Source organism: Dioscorea cayenensis, chromosome 6 (assembly GCF_009730915.1).
Source record: "Dioscorea cayenensis subsp. rotundata cultivar TDr96_F1 chromosome 6, TDr96_F1_v2_PseudoChromosome.rev07_lg8_w22 25.fasta, whole genome shotgun sequence".
NCBI classification, from domain to species: domain Eukaryota; kingdom Viridiplantae; phylum Streptophyta; class Magnoliopsida; order Dioscoreales; family Dioscoreaceae; genus Dioscorea; species Dioscorea cayenensis.
Window position 1 is genome coordinate 871,864 of NC_052476.1, and position 20,801 is coordinate 892,664.

The 20,801-nt window shown below is 35.0% G+C and overlaps 1 protein-coding gene and 1 pseudogene across 1 annotated transcript; both read right to left on the bottom strand.

Annotated features, from left to right (window-relative positions):
- Positions 1-174: 174 nt before the first annotated feature.
- LOC120263621 lies at positions 175-943 on the bottom strand (annotated as a pseudogene).
- An 8,320-nt stretch (positions 944-9,263) lies between these two features.
- On the bottom strand, positions 9,264-10,645 carry LOC120263002 (cytosolic sulfotransferase 15-like). The gene has a single exon (XM_039270930.1). It carries the CDS (start codon positions 10,563-10,565, stop codon positions 9,507-9,509), a length of 1,059 nt encoding a protein of 352 aa, XP_039126864.1. The 5' UTR covers positions 10,566-10,645; the 3' UTR covers positions 9,264-9,506.
- Between the last annotated feature and the right edge of the window lie 10,156 nt (positions 10,646-20,801).

Genomic DNA, 20,801 nt, shown 5'->3' on the forward strand with positions numbered 1-20,801 from the left:
ACTTAAACAAAATTTTACTTCTTATAAAATAGGCTGGTGGATATCAGATTATTTATAATCTAAAAGAAATGTAACGTGTAATGATTTTTTATAGTATGATAAAAAGCTTTAATAAATTTTGGTTGATAACAAAGACACACAGGTCTAGAACTGCCATTATTATCCTTGTTTACCTCAAGCTAGCTCTCTAAAGTTGTCAAAGCTACAAAGCTTTACAATGTCCCTCTACTACTCCATCTTTTTCTTCCTCCATGGAAAAAGGATATCCCATGAACTCAGCCAGTTTTCTCAAATGACTTATTGGATCCTCCATCATCTCCTCATATTTCAAGAAGAGCACCTTCTCAGGTCTTCTCTTGCTCTCCTTCCAGTAACCCAGAACATGGTCCCAGAAGGAGCCAACATGAGATATCCCTTGGGAGAACAGTTGGAATGCCTTGATGAGATCCAATCTTTCACTCTTGTCTTCAGTACTCAAACTAACCCTTAACCTCTCAGCGAAGTGCCACAATGACACAAATGTATCCTTGGGATCATGGCAGATATAAACAATGCGGCATCTTAATTAGAGCACTCTGCTGTAGTAAAGAGGCAGGTAAATGAGTGGCAAAAATGGTGGGAGATGGTAAGATGTTGAGATCAGGGATTGTGCGGTGAGAGAAGAGAAGTTCAAGAAAAGGGACACATTAATAGGGAGTGCTGGTGAGAAGAGGATCGTTGGAGAAGGAGGAGTGATGGTGTAAGGTGGCGAAGGAGAGAGCTTTTAACCATGAGGTGCCTGATTTAGTGCTGGTAACAAGAAGGATGTCAGAGGGAATAGGATTGAAGTGGGATTGGATGGCCATGTAATATATCCAGGAAGCAACTGTTGGAGAAGATGAAGATTATCAGTATCAAAAAGGATACTGAACTTCTTTCTCTGTTTGATGAAATGCCAGGGGAGAGAAAGAGATAAGTAGAAGCAAAGGAAATAATGGACTTTTCAAAGATATCCAACTGACCAACCAGTCATCCTCTCTTCCATTCATATATATATATAATAAATCAAAAAGTAACTCCACTAACAATCTAGCTATTGGCCAGCACACACAACCAGAGATATGGTCTCCACTAACTCATTAAATTAATACTTAAAATACTCAAAAGATGCAACATAAGTCAAAGATATTAATTAAGCTTCTCTTAAGACCCCGAATCGGCTAATTTATTAAAATATTGCTTTTTTTTTAATTATTTCCTTAAATGCGCATTTCCGTAATTATTTACGGAAATGCGTATTTTATATTTTTTTATTATTATTTTTTAAACAGCCGGTCCCACTCTAATTTTTTAATATTTAAATTTAATTTTTTAAAAAAACAGAGGGGCCCGTTATTTTTTTAATATTAAGTTTTTATTTTTTAAAAACTGCATGGTCCCGATAGTTTTTAAAATTAAAAACATTTACATTCAGACCCTTATAATTTTTAAATTAATTTTTCTAACTAATTTATTTTTCTACAAACCTACTATGTATTTTTCTTTTCATCTAATTATAATAGATTTCATTAATAATTTAAATAAATAATTTTTAATATTTTTCAAATCATAAGGGGTTGTTGGGATGAATTATTGGGCTGGTAATTGAGTACCTCGGCATTCATGAGGCCGATTGGATGAAATTGATCTTGACCAGTCCATTTGTTGGGTGGAGGCTCATATAAACGCCTCCAAATTCTTCTAAAATATTAAAATTATTTATATAAATTATTAACAGATAGGGTTATAATTAGATGAAAGTAAAATAACATAGTAGGTTTGAGAAAAATAAATTATGAAAAAAAATTAATGAAAATTATGGGATTGAATGTGAATTGCTTTTTCAATTTAAAAACTATCGGGACCGCGTAGTTTTAAAAATAAAAACAATATTAAAAATAACGGGCCCCTCTGTTAAAAATTAAATTTAAATATTAAAAATTAGAGTGGGACCGGCTGTTTAAAAATAATAATATAGAATGCGCATTTCCGTAAATAATTACGGAAATGCGCATTTAAAGAAATAATTTAAAAAAAAGCAATATTTTAATAAATTAGCCCCCCGAATCCAGCTGCCATGCTTCGCTTCAATCCTTCTATCCTCCTCGACTGCAGCCAATGCACGACCCAACTCCACACCGTCTTCAATCAGCATCAACTGCAACTTGGTGGGCATCCAAAAGGATCTGTAGTGTTGGAGCTTAAATGGTGACCAGTCATGGAGGATGGGAAGCTGGGAGATGAGCTTTTCATTGGAGTCGTAGATTTGTTCATCTTGTTCAATGTCTTCCTGGGTTCTTGATGAAAGGAAGCACTGGGAGAAAGGTGGTGCATAATTATTTGGTAAGGTTGCCATGAAAAACTTGCCAGATATGAAGAGATAAGCAGACAGAGAAATATATAGAGAGGAAACAAATTGACTGAGAGAAATGCAGACGGATTTATTATTTATTAAATAAAATGATAATATTCGTGAATTAAACATTGGATATTGGATTTTTAGAAAGCTAAATTTAGCCAAATAAATGTCCCCATAAACGGACAGCAGCGTGGCCTTAAAAACCACGGAGAACATTATTAATATTGACGAGGATTGTGGTTGATGGGTTTGCGTTCAGTTGACATTTTTTTTTGAATAATAGACGACAAACACCCCTTTTTATGAATATAAACTATACCAAACAGTGTTGTAGCCAGCGATGTACAATGTATGTACAGTACAAGAATAATATAAGAATCCCGGGATGAACAGTGTATGAACAGAAAGTCCCTATATTTTAATCACTCTAATATAGTCAATATGCCCTTTTGTCCCTCCAATATAATTTGTCCTTATGAAGTCCCTATATTTTAACATTTGAGAAATATAAATCCCTCTTAAGGATCTCATATGGACAAATTATATTAGAAGGAGGGACTTATATTTCACAAAATGTTAAAATAGAGGGATTTCCTATGGACAAACTATGTTAGAGGGACCAAAGAGGCAGATTGACTAAATTAGAGGGACTAAATAAGGTATTCTACAAAAAAAAAATGCTAAATTGGCATTTTTTAGTCTACTGTTGGATTAACACAGAGGCAATGAAATTTTACTGACAATTAGATAACTGAATAATAAATAAATTTTCTATTTTTTACCTTACCCAATTCAAACTCCTTGATCATCAAAATGCCCATAAATCTTCAAGTTTTACAAAGAAATATTACAAACTACAGATGTATAAAATCTAAAATTTTGCATGTACTTAACTAACATCAAAATTTATAATTTTTATATTTTACTTTCCTCCAAATGTTGTCCCTAAGATCACTAAAATTAGAGAGAGATTTCTACTATTTCCAAAGACAAAAATCTGAAACTTATCAAATAAAATCAACTATCAATTTCTCTCTCTCTAAGGCAAGTTTACAACCACTTATAAGTCATACCAACATAATCATAGTTTTTGTGGTATAGACAGAGACAAGAGGTTGGTGATTACAGTAGTCTGATTCAATTTAAACATAAATAAGCATACTAATAAGATGAGCTAGACAAAGAACATGATTGAAAGCTACAACTACAAAGGAATACATCAATACACATTTAGCAGTTCAAAATTAGAAACGATAAAAGATATCATATTGGAAACCCCCAACACAATCAAAAACCAAGAACAGAGTAACTAATACATACCATCAAATAAAATTAAGATCCATCCTTTGATTAAATCCTGCCTCACGCATCTGTATACTACTCACATTAGAGGCTTCCTGAACCTCATCACTAGCACCCCCATGTAATGAAAGAAGGGAGAATAGGGTTTTGGTACCAATGTTAGGGAGATTGGGTGATTGAGACTACAGAACCAGATAATCGAAAGATTATTTTTCTTCTAAAGGATAAGACCAAAGTTAATCAAAATTTAAAATTAAAAAATAATTAAAAACTTAAAATTTGAAAAATACATCTTTGTTGGATACTTATGTGAGTCCAAAGCCTATATATTATATAATCCAGTATCCTGCAGGATTATTATCAGCTGTGATGTAGTTTTTCATAAAGAAATTTGATGGAACTAGGAGGCAGGTCATGAAAGGGTACCTACCATCATGGTTGAGGAGGAAGCTGGAGTATTTCCTGAAGTGTCAAGTGATGTCTTCAATTTTGGAACATCATCTACTGGGGAGCCTAATCGAGTGAGACAAGCAAGTGCGAGCTCAGAACGTGAACCTGCAAGCACTAGTGCTGCATCAACAGAAGAATCACCACCCATTCGTACCAGACTTATAGCTGACATTTATAATGCGTGTACATTTGCACTTCATGTAGTTGACCTTGTTGATTTTAGTGAAGCTGTGAAGAGAAAGGAGTGGCAGAAGGCTATGGATGCTGAAATGGAGGCTACCACAAGCAACAGCACATGGAAACTGTTTGAACTACCAGCAGGGAAGAAAGCAGTAGGGCTCAAGTGGATATACAAGACTAAATTGAATGCAGAGGGCCAAATTTAGAAACTCAAGGCAAGGGTGATGGCCAAAGGTATTCTCAGCAGCATGGTGTTGACTATGATGAAGTGTTCTCCCCTGTAGCTCGTCTTGAGACAATGAGATTAGTGTTGGCACTTGCAGCTCAGTTTGGATGGAAGGCTTTTCATTTTGATGTGAAATCAGCCTTCTTAAATAGAGAAATACTTGAAGATGTATATGTCTCACAACCTAATGGATGTATAGTAGTAGGCAAAGAGCACTTTGTGTACAAATTAAACAAAGCTCTCTACGGCCTGAAGCAGGCGCCAAGGGCTTGGTATTCAAAAATCGATCAGCATTTCAGAAATTTGGGTTTTATTAGAACCGAAAGTGAGCATACTCTCTACAGGAAGCAAGGAAAGGATAGGGAGTCTCTACTGTTAAGCTTATACGTTGATGATATTATCTACACTAGTTCATCATCAGTGATGATTGAAGTATTCAAAGGAGAGATGATACAATCCTTCAGCATGACTGATTTGGGTTTAATGAGCTTTTTTCTTGGGCTTGAGGTAGTACACAAATCAAATGGTATCTTTATATGTCAAAGAAGTTATATTGATGATTTGGTACACATTAAATATGAAGCAATGTAAGTCAATATCTACTCCAATGGCATTGAATGAGAAGTTACAAGAAGGTGCATGGCAGTGAAGAGTTCTCTGATCCAAGGCTGTTCAGAAGCCTAATTTGGAAGCTTCTCTACATCACACATGCCCGTCCTGATATTGTGTTATTGAGATTCATGAGTCAACCTAGAGATGTTCATTTCTGTGCTGCTAAACGGGTGGTAAGGTATCTTGCAGGATCAAAGAATTTTGGTCTCTAGTATTCATTTGGAGATGAAGGAGTGCTGGAAGCGTTCCCTGATAGCGACTGGGGTAGATCTAGAGCTGATCGCAAGAGCACGTCTGGCATGCTGTGTCGTTTGGAATCCAGTGTAGTCTCATGGGGTTCCAAGAAACAAGAGGTAGTCGCACTGTCTACCGAGGCCGAGTACATATCGTGTACTGCCACTGCGTGCAAGATTGTGCAATTTAGAAGAGTCTTGCATGACTGTGGAGTTACTCATACACAACCGATGAAGCTATGGTGTGATAACATCTCTGCGATTGCTGTTGCAAAGAATCTGTCACACCAAGGGAGGACGCAGCATAGTGACGTGCGCTTCCACTTCATTCATGGACTGAAAACTGATGGAGTGATCACATTTGGCCACTGCTGCAATGAGGATCAACTTGAGGACATCTTCACCAAGCCATTGACTATTGAGAAGCATGTGAAATTCAGAAGACAACTTGGACTGCGTGAGCTTCAATCAAGGGGGTGTTGATGGTGATTGAACACATGGTTGGTGCTGGCGGTGGTTGGCCGGATCGGGGTGTAGCATGGTGCTCAGTGTGGCACTATTCACGTATGGGGATGGTCATGTATGGGTATTAGTGTGTTGTCTGTGTGTGTATGGTGTGTTATGAGAGAGCATCAATGTGGGTGTATCTCTCTGTCTGTACCCAGCCAATCGGCATGGGTTTAGTGGAGTGGTGTGACCAATAGCTGATCATGCGTATCCAGTGTCCAATGGTAAGTTAGTGTTGACTGTGTTTTGTCTGTAACTTTATCACTATAAAAGTATTGAAGAGCAGGATGCTCATGGGTTGGCAAACTCTTTTGAAAAGTCCATCCACTAGAAGCCTTCCCACTTTTCCTCTCAAAAGTTGAGCTATCTGAAGGGCATTTATTCAAACACTTTGTTCTTCAGAGTCTGTGAGCTAGTATTTCATCAAACACTTGGTCAGGGATTGAGTTTGGTGCTTCGTCTTCATCTCGTCTACCAACACTGTCCAAACTCCCAAACCCTAACCCTGATCATAATCCAAATCCTAATCCCACCCCCAATTCCAACCCACCTCCATCCGAGAAACCTAGCGATCCTCTGGCGAACCCTGACCCCAAATCCACTCCTGACCCCACTCCCGCTTCCACTCCTGCTCCGGAACCCGCCGATGAAGCTCCGGTGAAGCCCAATCCCGACGAACCCAACCCCTCATCCTCACCACCCGAAACCCCCACCGATACCGCCGTCGCCGGCACCATCACCGACCCAGCCGCCGGTACAAAGAAGAAGAAAACGAAGAAGCTGACATCGTGCCCACCGCGCCGCTAGTGGCGAAGTAGACCCCGAAGACGAGGAGGAGCCTGATCAGGCTGCAACAGCCACACCACCTCCCGCGCACGTGCCGGTGGTAAGCTACAGCACGACGTACCCTAGCATGAGCAGCTACGGTGAGGCGTACTATGCGTCGGTGCTTGTGCACAATAACTACTACTTGCAAGCGCCGCCGTATCACCCCGATGCTTACTACGGTCACCGCGTTGAACGCCAGGAGTCGTACGATTATTTTAGCAAGGAGAACCCTAATGCTTGTGGAGTTTTGTGATTGAGCTTGCTTGCTTTCTTTCTTGCATGCTTTTGCATGGCAATGGCCAATATTTTGATTTAGGGTTAGAGTAATGCGTCTAGTTGTATGTATGGGGTATATGGAAGTTGTTTGTTTCATTGTTGTGTATATTGATAATTTGATACTACTACTTGCTCAAGGGAAAGAGGGTTTTGATGTCTAGAGTACATTCCTCTTTGCTTTCTTGTTTTAAGGTTGTATTTACATTGGGAATGTATTTTGGGTTAGTTTTTGGTTTAAAATATATTTGATGAAGTACAAATAATTTAAAATATCAACAGGTTTATCTTAATTGTAGAAGTTTAAATGGTTTAACCAAGTGATATTGAGTTCAAATTTTTGTATATATGAAAAATATCTGATGAGTTTTATTTTTTAATTATTTATTTATTTTTATAATACAGGTAAAATATTTTTATATATTTTAAATCATTAATTCTAATTTAGAAGGGAGTCGTTCAACCTTTGGGAGTCAATATGTTATTACTCAATTATTGATTATATATATATATTTAGATTTTAGAAGTTTTTGTGACAACTTTAATTATTTTACAAAACTCAAATATAGCAGTTAATGGAGTATATAAGTAGAAATAGAATAATGCAGAGGTGAGGTGGTAGATGTGATGGCAAAACATTAGGTGGTTCAGTAATGGGTAAATATCTTGAGTGAGTAATATACTATGGTCAATTTTTACTTGGAGCATCAAACTTCAATTTGTATCACTTTAGTTATTTAACTTCAATTTGGTTTCACCGAGCGAATACTAAGAGGTTTTTGAGAAAAATTTGATGACAATGCTCCTAGAATTGCCTTGTTAGCAGCAATTCATGATGTTATCTACTGACGCGTACATACCACATCATCAACGATGCCAATGTGGTCACTTATTATGCAATTCAATGATGCACTCTTGTACGTAATAGGTGGCAACATAGACATTTTTGATGATGTGGCATGTACACGTTAGTAGATGACGTCGTCAATTACTACTGACAAGGCAATTCTAGCAGCAACATCATCAAATTCCTCCCAGAAACCTCTTGGTACCCATCCAATGAAACCAAATTGAAGTTGGATAATCGAAATAATGCAAATTGAAGTTTAATGCTCAAAGTGAAGTTTGACCCTAGTATAGTACCCACTCAAGATATTTACCCTTTAGTGACTAATGAACAATTAAATAAGTATAGATATAGAATATTTTGGATTGTATTTTTTTTTGACACATTACATTTGGATGGAAATGGAAGAAAGAATTATGGATGAAGTGTGAGTTGGTGTCATTTTGTGAGCTTTTGATGTGTAAAAAGGATAAAATGATGGCAATGAGGTGGATGGTTTGAACTCATCTGCTTTGTAGCTTTCATTGTGATAAGGATGATATGGTTTCTTGCGTCTAAAATTCTAGTTTTTCTTCCATTTTATTATTTACTAATGGACATCATTGACAAGTGATCACATCTGAATATTAAAAAATTTTAATTTCAAGTAAAAGATGGCTTAATATATTAAGCGTCTCTTTAACTTTGCCTATTCTAATTTAATAATTTTTGTAAAAACATACTGATCAGAGATTTTGTTTATACAAAATTTTATTTTGTCAATGACCTATTGATCTATTGACAATAAGTCTCTTAAAGAAGATATTTTACTGAGGAAATATTTTCAAATCTTAACTTATGTAAGGTGAGAATGTAAGTGTGTTGAGGGGGGTAACTCCGCATCATGTGTTGTGCATGTTTATATCGTGGTATGTCTATTTTGTTAAAAAAAATTGAAATTTTTTTTTTTCAATTTTAATGGTGATTTAGTAATTATAAAAAAAATATAATTGTTATTATTTTGTAACTAAAAGTAATCTTTTGAGGATTTTCAGAAAATATGAAGATTTATTTTTAGGGCATTTAAAATCTTGATAAGGACTATGAGGTTCTTTTCAAAAGATTTTTATTTGCCACACCCGAATATTATATGTAAATATGAAAAATACATATTTTGTTTTTAAACTTGTTACAACCCATACAAATGTGTGCTAATTAAAGATACTAAATCATTAGCTTGTATTTTTGTTAGTTTATAAATATTTGGTTTTTATGGATACTAATCAATAGGTGAGGAGCAGAGCAGCCATCAGAGATCAAATGTGATGGCCACCCAGCTTAATTTGTATGTCCATGTCCTCAACCATAAATAGTTAGGTGTGATCGAAAAACACACATCATGTACGTATACATTTTTATGCATAAATCCACAAAGCACTGGCACAACACTGACACCAAAATAGAATTACATAATCAATCACTGACGAGAGGTTACAGACCATATATGAGTAAATATTATATGTAAACATAACAAACAGCGAAACCCCTGCATTTAGATTTGATTGGGGATTTACTGCCATTATTATTCAAGCTCAACGAAGAGTTTCTAGAGATCCATTCAATTTCATCACATAAGAAAGCAAACACACATATGATGAATGACGTAAAACCCTAGTCTTGAGATGATGTTTTTTATGGAACCACACTGCTAGACTCAAAAGTAAGACCAGATCCGTGCAGCTTCTCCTTAGTAATAGCATCCAACTTCTCAGCCATCTCCATGCTCAAATAATTAACCCAATCCCCCACTTTTCCCTTCCTGAAAAAAGAAGATGCTGGTAGTTTCCCCTCAAAACTTCCCTTATTATCCTTGTTTACCTCAAACTCCCTTAAGTTGTCAAAGCTGCAAAGCTTCACAATGTCCTCTACTACTCCATCTCTTTCTTCCTCCATGGAAAAAGGACATCCCATGAACTGAGCCAGTCTACTTAAACGGCTAACTGGATCCTCCATCATCTCCTCATACCTAAAGAAGAGCACCATCTCAGGTGATCTCAAGCTTTCCTTCCAGTATCCCAGCATGTGGTCCCAGAAAGGGCCAAAAGCAGATGTTCCTTGGGAGAACATCTGGAATGTCTTACTGAGATCCAATCCTTGAGTAGTACTCGTGTGTTCAGCAAAGCTACCCATGGACCTGTCAACGAAGTGGTACATTGATACAAATGTGTCCTTGGGATCACGGCAGAGATAAACAATTCGGCATCTGAGAGCACTCTGAGGTAGTAAAGATAAAGGTAAATGAGTAGCAAAGATAGTGGGAGATGGTAAGACGTTCAGATTAGGGAAGGTGCGGTGAGAGAAGAGATGTTCAAGGTAAGGGAGACATTGATGGGGAGTGTTGGTGAGAAGAGGGTGGTCGGAGAGTGAGAAAGAACGACGGTGTAAGGTGGCGAAGGAGAGAGCTTTTAACCATGTAGTGCCTGATTTAGGGTTGGTAACAAGAAGGATGTCAGAGGGACGAGGGTTGAAGTGTGATTGGATGGCCATGCATGCAGGAACAAACCTAGCCGGGATCCAAAAGGATTGGTAGTGTTGGAGGCTAAATAGAGGCCAATCATGGTTGATGGGGAGTTGAGAGGTGAGCTCTTCATAGGAGTTGTAGATTTGTTCATCTCTTTCAATGTCTTGTTGGGTTCTTGGTGAAAGGAAGCACTGCGAGAAATGTGCTGCATGATCTGATTGGCTTGCCATGAGTGGCACTGACAGCAAGAGAAGAAAGACAGAGAGATGAGATAACCAGAGATGACAAGACGTGAGGCTATTATAGATATAAGTGTTTAAATATCTATTTTATATAAAATTCGTAGTATCTCCCTCTACCCAGTCATTAGATAAAAGAAAAAAAAAGTTAAAATAAATGTTTCAATATTTAATGATTTATTTTTAATTAATGATGAGTTTATTTTTTTTTAAATAAATCTTGTAAATGAATATATTTGTAGAATAACATTATACCAGATTAGTGGTTTTGATGCCGCACTCCCTGATTTCAAAAGGATGAGGAAGTGATGGTAATTTTTTTGCTTATATACATCTTTAAAGATTGGTGTTTATCGTTCTACTTCAAAAAATAAAATAAAATAAAATAAATTAGTGGTTGTAAAACTACAGATTGCTTGCCTTATGTTATAAAAAAAGAAAAAAATAAAACAAAACAAAAAACAATGACCTAGAGATTCCGATGTTACTTTCATGTCTCTTTTCGTTTTGTTTTGTTTGTTTGTTGCATAACCTGCAAGTCCTATAAATGGTATTTCTTATAATAATTGTTGGTACTTCTTCGTCACACAATAGGAAGGTAGCAATTATAATTTAGTTTCATTTACTTTATTATTATTATTATTATTATTATTATTACATCATTTTGTGCCATGCAGATACCGAACACTGCACAATAACATTTGAGATGCACAGAAATCAAGCCGGCACATTTACGCATATATTGTTATATTTATGTGATTTGATTGAAAGCTGAACTAAATTTATTGTTGGACACTAGCAGCTAGTAGAGATGGTAATATGTATCTTACCCAATAGGTATATCCGTATCCATACTCAGTCAAAGAGAGTACATTTTTTGGCCGGGTACGAGTATGGGTATGAATATTACTTGTTATTTTTTTAGCCGGTAAGGGTCACGTAAGAGTATGTTCTACCCTATCCATACCCTTACCCGCTAAAGAGGGTACGGGTCTCATATATATATATATATATATATATAATTTTTTATTAAGAAAACATTTGCTCACAATTTACCCAAAATCCATTTTTATATTGATTAATTTAAAATTAATACTTTAAATGTTCTCTTAATATATTATTTTGAATTTTATTTAATTTTATATTTATATTTGATAAAACATAATATTATCCAAATTGAAATTTGAATTTATATTAAGAATTATATTTAAATTTAAAAAAATTAATCACTATAAAACAAATATAAAAAACTAATGTCATAATAATTTACTAGTGTCATGCCCGAGCTATGCATGGAAGAGATAAACATATGTTAAAAATAATATTTGTACCGATATAATTGTCATGATTTGGATAATAATGTTTGAAACTTAATCAAATATATTGTTACTCATACTTTAATTTAATTTGGTAATTTGAACGACGGTAGAAATGTCCCTGTGTAAGGATAAGGTGATGATTTTTACCCTGGAGGGTATGGGTAGGGGTACAGGTAAGGGTTTGATATACCTTACCCATATCATACCGTTGCCATCTCTAGCAGCTAGAGTGATAAAGACTTATACTTGTCCAATTTATTTTTCTCATTTAATTCAACCTCATAGTGTTGATAAATGGTTATAAAAAAATTGATAAACTCTTGGACACAAATAAAACTTTTGTATTTGAGGGCCCTAGCGGCTTTAGTGACAAAGACTTATACTTGCCTAATTTAGTGTCTCATTTAAATCAACCTTGAATGCGGATGAATAGTCCTTTTCTTGAAAATGGCTCTCTTGGACACAAATAAAGCTTTTGTCAGTGTATTTGGACTCGCCAATGACGTCTCTGTTTATGTAAAAAAATTTGCATGTCCTGATTCAAATTGAATAAAAAAAAAAATTTTTAAAAAATTACATACAGTAAAATTATAATCGAATTGGGAAAACATATGGTTAAAATAAATAAATTTCATTATATTTGGATATATTCAAGATAAGTCCAGAAGACATTTTTTGAGATAATTTAAAAAAATTAGAATCTGAAGATCAGCCGAAAGCACAGATCTCGAGGCGATCTAAAATATTTAAACCACAAGATCAGCCGAGAGCACAGATCTCAAGGCGATCTAAAATATTCAAATCATAAGATCAGCTGAGAGCACAGATCTCGAGTCGATGTAAAAAATTTAAATCACAAGATCAATCGAGAGCACAGATCTCGAGATAATCTAAAACATTTAAATCACAAAATTACCCTTGAGAACGTATCTCAAGGCAAAAATACCAAATTACAAAATTGCCTTTGAGAACATATCTCGAGGCATAAATGTAAAAATACAAGAAAAAAATAAAATATTATAAAAATAAATTAATCCTTAAGAAAATATCTCGAGGCATAAATGCAAAATTACAAAATTGCCCTTGAGAACATATCTCGAGGCATAGATGCAAAATTTACAAAATTGGCCCTGAGAATTTATCTCAAGGCATAAAGGCAAATTACAAGATTACCCCTGAGAACACCTATCTCGAGGCAATCTCAAATCTTAGGATAGCCTAAACACGTATCTCGAGGCGATCCTAAATTTCATATAGCCTGAGAACATATCTCGAGGCAACCTGAGAAAGTGCAAATTCCGAAGTACCCCAAACACATATCCCGAGGCAAATTTGGTTAGATGAATTTTTAATAATAAATAAATAAAATAAAATAAAATAAACAGATAAATGAATAAAATAAAATAAAATTTTGAATTACTAATAAGAATAAAATAAATAAATAATTTTTTTTAATTTTTAATTAATTTTTTTTTAAAAAAATAATAATAATGGTAATAATTAAAATTTAAAAAAATATTTGATCCAATCAATTTGACGGAGGGTTGGTTGAAAGGGTAAGGAAAAAAATTTAAAAATCTATCACTTCGTTGTGATTTGACGGGATGGGTGGGTTAAAGAGATAAGATTGATGCTTCTTGTTAAAAAGGTGAAGGACTGGCAGAGAGGGGGGTGGATTTTTTTTTTAAAAAAAAAAAAGAAGACGAAGGAGGAAAGAAAGGTGCAAATCTCTCTCTCACAATTTGCATGTAAAAAAAGAAAAAGAAAATCGCTGTTGCCTATCAAAGAGATCGCGGACATGGTTGAATAGCTGAAATAATGCTGCCAACCATGTCCGATACCCACTGCTTCTACTGCCTGCCGTCTGATGATCGCCGCTGCCACCGCTCGTCGGCGCCGCCGCTGCTCTTTCACCGCCACGGCATGCTTGATTGGCTGAGATAATGCCGCCAAGCATGCCGCCGCCGCCAAGCATGTCTAAAGCTTCCTGTCGCTATTGTTGCTATCGATGCCACTACCTCTGAGCGATACAGAGAAGAAGGTGAAGATTATGGTGGTAGTGAAGCACGTCATCAATTATGCCGTGAAGGTCCGAGTGAAAACCGATCATCGAGATTGCGGTGGAAGAGGCTCTCACGGACTCAGAAGCCGGTGTCGCGTCCGAGGTCGTCGCCGCTTCCATCGACCAACCCAATGTAATGATATTCTTCGCATGACTGTCACCATGGGTGCTGACTGCGTATTCATGTCTTCTTTGGTTCGCTCGGCCCGGTTCTTCCACATCCACCACCTCAAAGCAAATGGACACCCCTTAAGTTCCTTATGTGACCAGATTCCTATAGGTAGTAATGAAGACTTCTGCGGGATGTGCAGCCCGGATTGATGGATGCTCTTGTTCAGGCTTTTAAAGATGGTGATAATAGTAAGCTGAGTACTTTATCTGGTTTCAAAACTGTTGATAATGAGGAATAGCAAGAGGAAGAAAGGAAATGAATCTATACATGAATCCCAAGCCCTACCAACCATGGCCGAATCACTTCAATCCTATTATTAACGTTGGCATTAACGTCGGGAGTACTAACAAAGTGTTACGAACCATGGATATACTATCGAGAGGAGCAAAAGGAACCCGGTGCTTTATATGGAAAGCTAGAAGCGCGAGTTCGTCGATCTCGTTACTAAGGAGTTCGAGAAGGTCTTCTCCAAGTCCCAGCCTCCTCGAGGTCACCTTCTACGTGATCTTAGATATCTTTACGATGTCCACCTGAATCCTGTTATTTCGCAAGCCTACAAGTCTCCTATAACAAAGGATACTATTCTTGGTACCAAAAAAAGCCACTGTACTACAAGCAGTCCATTTGCACTTCAAATATGGTGTCATTATCCATAGACTACATTGCACCCCCACCAGGGAGTGCCTCACAAGAAGAAGCAAGAGAACGCGACCTAGGCTCCTTTATATCCATGTTTTTGGTAGCTTGATGTGCCTCACCGCCTTGGAGTCCAACAAGAAGAAGGAGATGAGGTCAAGGAAGCGAAAGAGTAACCCAAACTGTCAAAGAAGAGCAACCACCAAAATCCCAAGAAGAGGAAGAGCAGGACTAGAAGGTATCTGAAGATTCGGAGGCGCAAATTAATCTAATTCAATCTCAAAGTTGTAAAGAAGGAACCTATGTTATTATTCATGATGAATAAAGGGTAAAAAAATATAATAATGATATACATGGCCCATGCATGCATGAGTCACGTGATTCTGCATAAATTTTTAAGAGAACGAGTCCACCATTAGGAAGAGATAAGCATGAAAAAAAAAGGGATAAGTGTGAGTAATAAGAGAGAGAGAGTGTAAAAAAAAATCTATGGAAATAATATCAAAAAATTGTGAGAAGAATGTTGTGGACTCCTTTTTTTTCTCACCCGGCTTTTAGTTAGGGTTTAGAACGGTTAAAATAAATGGATCACAAATCAAATTTAATTTTTTATGACTTCAAGAGATTATGGGTTTGTGACTTCCATTAGGGGCAAGCCCTTAATGTTAATTACCCTGGACATTGTCGCAGGAACCTCCGATTAAGAAATAAGTGTGAAAAGGAAACAAGTTGTGACAATAAATTTCATTCATTTCAATAAATATGAATTTACAGATTTTGTTGTTAATACAAGGAATTTGAAACCATCTTCATGCCACTTAGGTTTAAGGGCCTAAGTAAGCAATGATTAAGTATTTTATCTCGCTCCAACTATTTTGCTGAAAAAGCGTGCTTTGACTCTTGACGGCATCTAGTCGTCATCAAATTTTGAGAATTTGAATCTTGGATATGATTTAGAAACTTGTGAACTTGTGTTTTGGACTTTTTGCGCCCTAAATTTGATTTGTATCTTGAATTTGATTTGGATTTCAAGTCATGAGTTCTCTATGTTGATGAACCATAAACTTGCTTTTGACTTTCCATAAGCTTCAACTTTTATGCTTGTGCAGCTTCTTTCCCGTCTTTGCTTGTGAAACTCTTGAGCCTTTGACTTTTTTTTTGTCTTCTTTCTTGTTTCTTTCGCTCGCTCGTTCTTCTTCCTTCGCTCTTGCTTTTTCTTTTTCTTCTCTCGTTGTCCCATTTGTTCATACTCCTCTAACCCTTTTATAAACTTTTTCTTGTAACTAATCATAGGGCGTGACTGATCGTGGGGTTTGATTGCGAGGCGTTTGCATTGACTGTGAAGGTAGTTGCATCGTGAGGCAGTTGGATAGTGAAGCAGTTGCATTGGACCACGACGCCCCACAACGAATGAATTTATTTATTTATTTATTTATTTATTTTTATTATAGTTGTAATTATATTATATTTTTTTTATTTGCCAATATATATTATTATCTTATTATTATTATTATATATATATATGTGTGTGTGTGTATATTTTATTCTATTGTTATATGTTTATTTATTTATTTATTTATTATTATTTTTATTTAATTATTTAATTATTGTTATTATTTCCTTTTTTTAATATTATATATATATTAAACATTTTTTTTGTTTTATTATTATTATATATTTATCTTATCTTGATTTGATTATATATATATATATATATATATATATATTTATACATATATTTAATTTTATGATATTTCTGTATCTGATTTGATTTTATTATTATATAATTATTTATTTTTGTTTGATTTGATTTGATTTGATTTGGTTTTATTTTAACTTTAATTATATTGATATATTTTTTATCTCCTTTTTTTATTATCATTTTTTTAATTTTAATTTAATATATATATATATATATTATTTTATTTTGTTTGGTCATTGATTTTTTTTATGATTATTTTATGATTATTATTATTATTATTTTTTTTATCTGTTTTATTTATTTATTTATTTATTTTGCCTCATGATTTGCATTCACAAGTAATGTCGGATTTGGATATTTTAGATTGTCTTGAGATTGATGCTCTTTGCTGATTTTGGTATTTGGGCATTTTGGATCACCTCAAAGACATGAGCTCCTGGCATTTCCTGAGTGCTCTTGGTTGGTCTTGGGATTTTAATATCTTGGATTGTCTCGAAATCAGTGCTCTTGGTTAGTCTTGAGATTTGAGTATTTTAGACCGCCTCGAGATATGTCCTCTCGCCTTGTCTTGAGATTTATATATTTGGGATATTTTGTATCGCCTCGAGATCTGTGCTCTAGGCTGATCTTGAGATTTGAGTATTTTAGATCATCTTGAGATCGATGCTCTCAACTGGTCCTGAGATTTGTGTATTTAAGATATTTAGATCGCCTCGAGATCGGTGCTCTCGGCTAATCCTGAGATTTGAGTATTTTAGACCGTCTTGAGATCGGTGCTCTTGACTGGTCTTGAGATTTGTGTATTTTGGATATTTAGATCGCCTCGAGATCGGTGCTCTCGACTGATCCTAAGATTTGAGTATTTTTAGACCGTCTTGAGATCGGTGCTCTCGACTAGTCTTCAGATTTGAATATTTTGGATATTTTGGATCGCCTTGAGATCGGTGATCTCGACTGATCCTGATATTTGAGTATTTTAGACCGTCTTGAGATCGGTGCTCTTGACTGGTCTTGAGATTTGTGTATTTTGGATATTTAGATCGCCTCGAGATCGCTGCTCTACCGATCCTAAGATTTGAGTATTTTAGATCGTCTTGAGATCGGTGCTCACGACTGGTCTTGAGATTTCAATATTTTGAATATTTTGGATCGCCTTGAAATTGGTGCTCTCAATTGATCCTGAGATTTGAGTATTTTAGACCGTCTTGAGATCGGTGCCTTTGACTGGTCTTGAGATTTGAATATTTTGGAGATCGCCTCGAGATCGGTGCTCTCGGCTAGTCCAGGGATTTGAGCATTTTAAACCGTCTTGAGATCGGTGCTCTCGACTGGTCTTGAGATTTGGATATTTGGTAATTTTAAATTATAAGATGAATTTTATTTATTTATTTACTATTATTATGATTTTTTTATATGACCAAATGCACGCCTGAAATTTGGGTACATATTCGCATAGGCAAAGGGAGAAATGCAAAAGTGCATTCTAGAATGTTATAGCTCTGCCAATTAAAAACAAACTAAGTGCAGAAGACAGGGTCAAGCTTTAAGAAGATCAAAATATATAAATCAAGACACTCAACATGACGATCAACGCCCAAGAACAACTATTGACAAGCATGCATATTCATGTGTTAAAATAATAATAATAATAATAATAATAATAATAATAATAATAATAATAATAATAATAATAATAATAATAATAATGAAAAGGATGCATATATTCACTTGGGCCCAACCATGGAGAGATATACATGGAATGATTATATGTATGCATGCAAACAAAAAAAAATTAAATAAAAAATAATAATAAAAAAAATGAAAATGAGAAATGATACCGCGTATTTGTTGAAGTAGCATGGAAACAAATAGAAAAATGGGAAATGATGCATTATAGTGTAATATATAAAAAAAAAAAAATGAAATGTGAAACATTAAATATGTTTGAGAAACATGTCATGCATACATATGGCCTTTCAAGCGTGCAGACATGCATAATAATATATATGTATATATATATTTTTTTTAAAAAAAAAATCATGCATGTTCATGACTTAAAGAGGTGGCCACTATTAAAAATAAATATATATAAAAAGCATGCATAGTATACGTGCATAAAATTTAAAATAATAATAATAATAAAAAAAATAAGAGAAAATAAAAGAATGAAAAAGCATACCCACGTGCATGAGATAAAAAAAAAGAAGAAGAAGTGAAAGAGTATGCAATAAAAAAAATATAATATATATGGGTTCCACCACACAAGAGATACACTTAGAGCTCTCTTCATAAATAATGAAATACATGCATGCACATAAATAAAAAAAAACCATAGCTCACCATAAGAAAGACAATATGAATATGGATATATATCAAGTGTGGTATTTGAACAATATTTCTTTCGATCCAAAAGCAACACTATGGATTAGTCAATGATTAAAATTCATGTCCCAAAGACAATGATGAATTTCAAAGTGATAATAAGATGCATATTGCATACAATGACTAGCCAAATATGCAACGCAAGAATAAGGCACAAAGCGTATGACTTATTTCAAAAATGGCGATTTGAAACTAGAATAAGGCAGGCAACGCAGTGACAAGGCACATGTAGCAGCAATGATAAAAAAATTATATATACACATATAAGTGATGTAATAAATATGTTTATATAATAAAATAACAAAATTTATAATTCACAAATTCTCTTGTCTCTTTACTTGTACTTTTGCCCTTAATCGGAGGTTCCTCATGAGATACTAATCTGGGGTAATTAATAATAGAGGCTTGCCTCTATTAGGAATGAAAGAATTCACACAAAACAAATATGATATTTGTGCTTCGATGTATCATCTGGTGTCTTTTTCATGATGCCAGACGCGTATTTTCGATCCCACAGTCTCCTATTTAATTAATTGTGTTTGGGGGTGTTCGGGCAAAGGAATATAAGTGTAGATTGTGAATGCAGAGGATTGAATCAACTTTGGGGTAAATTTTTGGCAAGTCCAAACTAAATCTTTTTTTAATTTTGGATCCAAATTTCAATTTAATCAAAATGGTTATTCAATTTCAATTTTGTTTTATCAGGATATACATAACACACTGTCTGCCCAGTTGGCAATTTTTTCTCATTTGCTAACAAAAAATTTCTAACATCAAATCATTAAAAATAGACAAGATTCACTCAGGTGATTACCCAGTGAAATAAAATTAAAGTTGGGACTCTAAATAAAAAATGAGATCCAATAACATTATAGAGTAGTAAAGTCATTTAAGATTGGATGCAGGTATTTTAACTACGGACAAAAATCTGTCATGTGTCAAATAACAGTTTTGTGATCCATTTAAGTACTAGTGAGTAACAAATATGCATTTGAGTGCTCTTAGCATGGTCTTTTTCCAAGGTTAGTTAGATCAAGTGGTCTATTGGTATCTGGGTCCCCATTAGAATCTTTCACAAGTGGTGAATGCATATTTTTATTAGTATGAGATAGTGATTGTGTATGGGTAATTTCAGCACCCACATGTGTATAGGCTCCGCACCCACTTTTTCTGCCGAGACTTGTATATGTCTCTATCTTTCTTAGAGGTCTAATCACTCATCTTGGGAAAAAAAAAGGTTTGTTAGCACCTTATGGAACAACCATGAATTTTTCGTCATATGTTGAGCTAAATAGTAGGATGATGTGGTTGAAAGCCAACTTTGTTATTTTTTTTCTTGAAAGGAAAAAAAAAGTGTTTTACAATTGGTACAAATTGTCATTCTTGTAAGTGTTTTTCATTATTCACAAATTTTAAATCAGGAAAGGAAGGATTTGATATTCCCCCCAGCCTTTACCTCGGTCTTCTTTCATTTAGAATATAAACAAGTGATGATATTGACTCCGTTATTCTATTCTTTCCAACATACTTGCTGTGATGAATATGTTTTATCTTTGATTAATGTATCTTAAAATAATAAAAAAAAGTGATTATTGCTTTTGGTTTATTCATTCCATTTGAAATTCACTTTTTTTGGTTTGGGGTGGGTATCAGTGGGTTCTGTGTTAGTGGCAGAGTGACCTGACGAATATTGGATTTTGTTTTCCTGCATTAGCGTGTGCATTCTGTGAATGTATATATATCATATAAAGAGCTGGAAGAGTCATTGTCTTCTGAATCAGACCCATGTTACTGTACGGACGGAACTGGAAAACCAAAAACCCAGACTGCCTGCCTGCCTCTTTGTACCACCAATGTGGGTGGGATGGCTGAGACAAAGTGTTACAAGAGAGGATATTATGAGTTCACAGTGTTGTTAATGTGAAAATAATACACTCAACTTATATAGTTAACA

What these genes read in the sequence shown, in the direction of transcription:
- LOC120263002 (XM_039270930.1), bottom strand. Translation starts at nt 10,565, where the DNA reads ATGGCAAGCCAATCAGATCATGCAGCACATTTCTCGCAGTGCTTCCTT.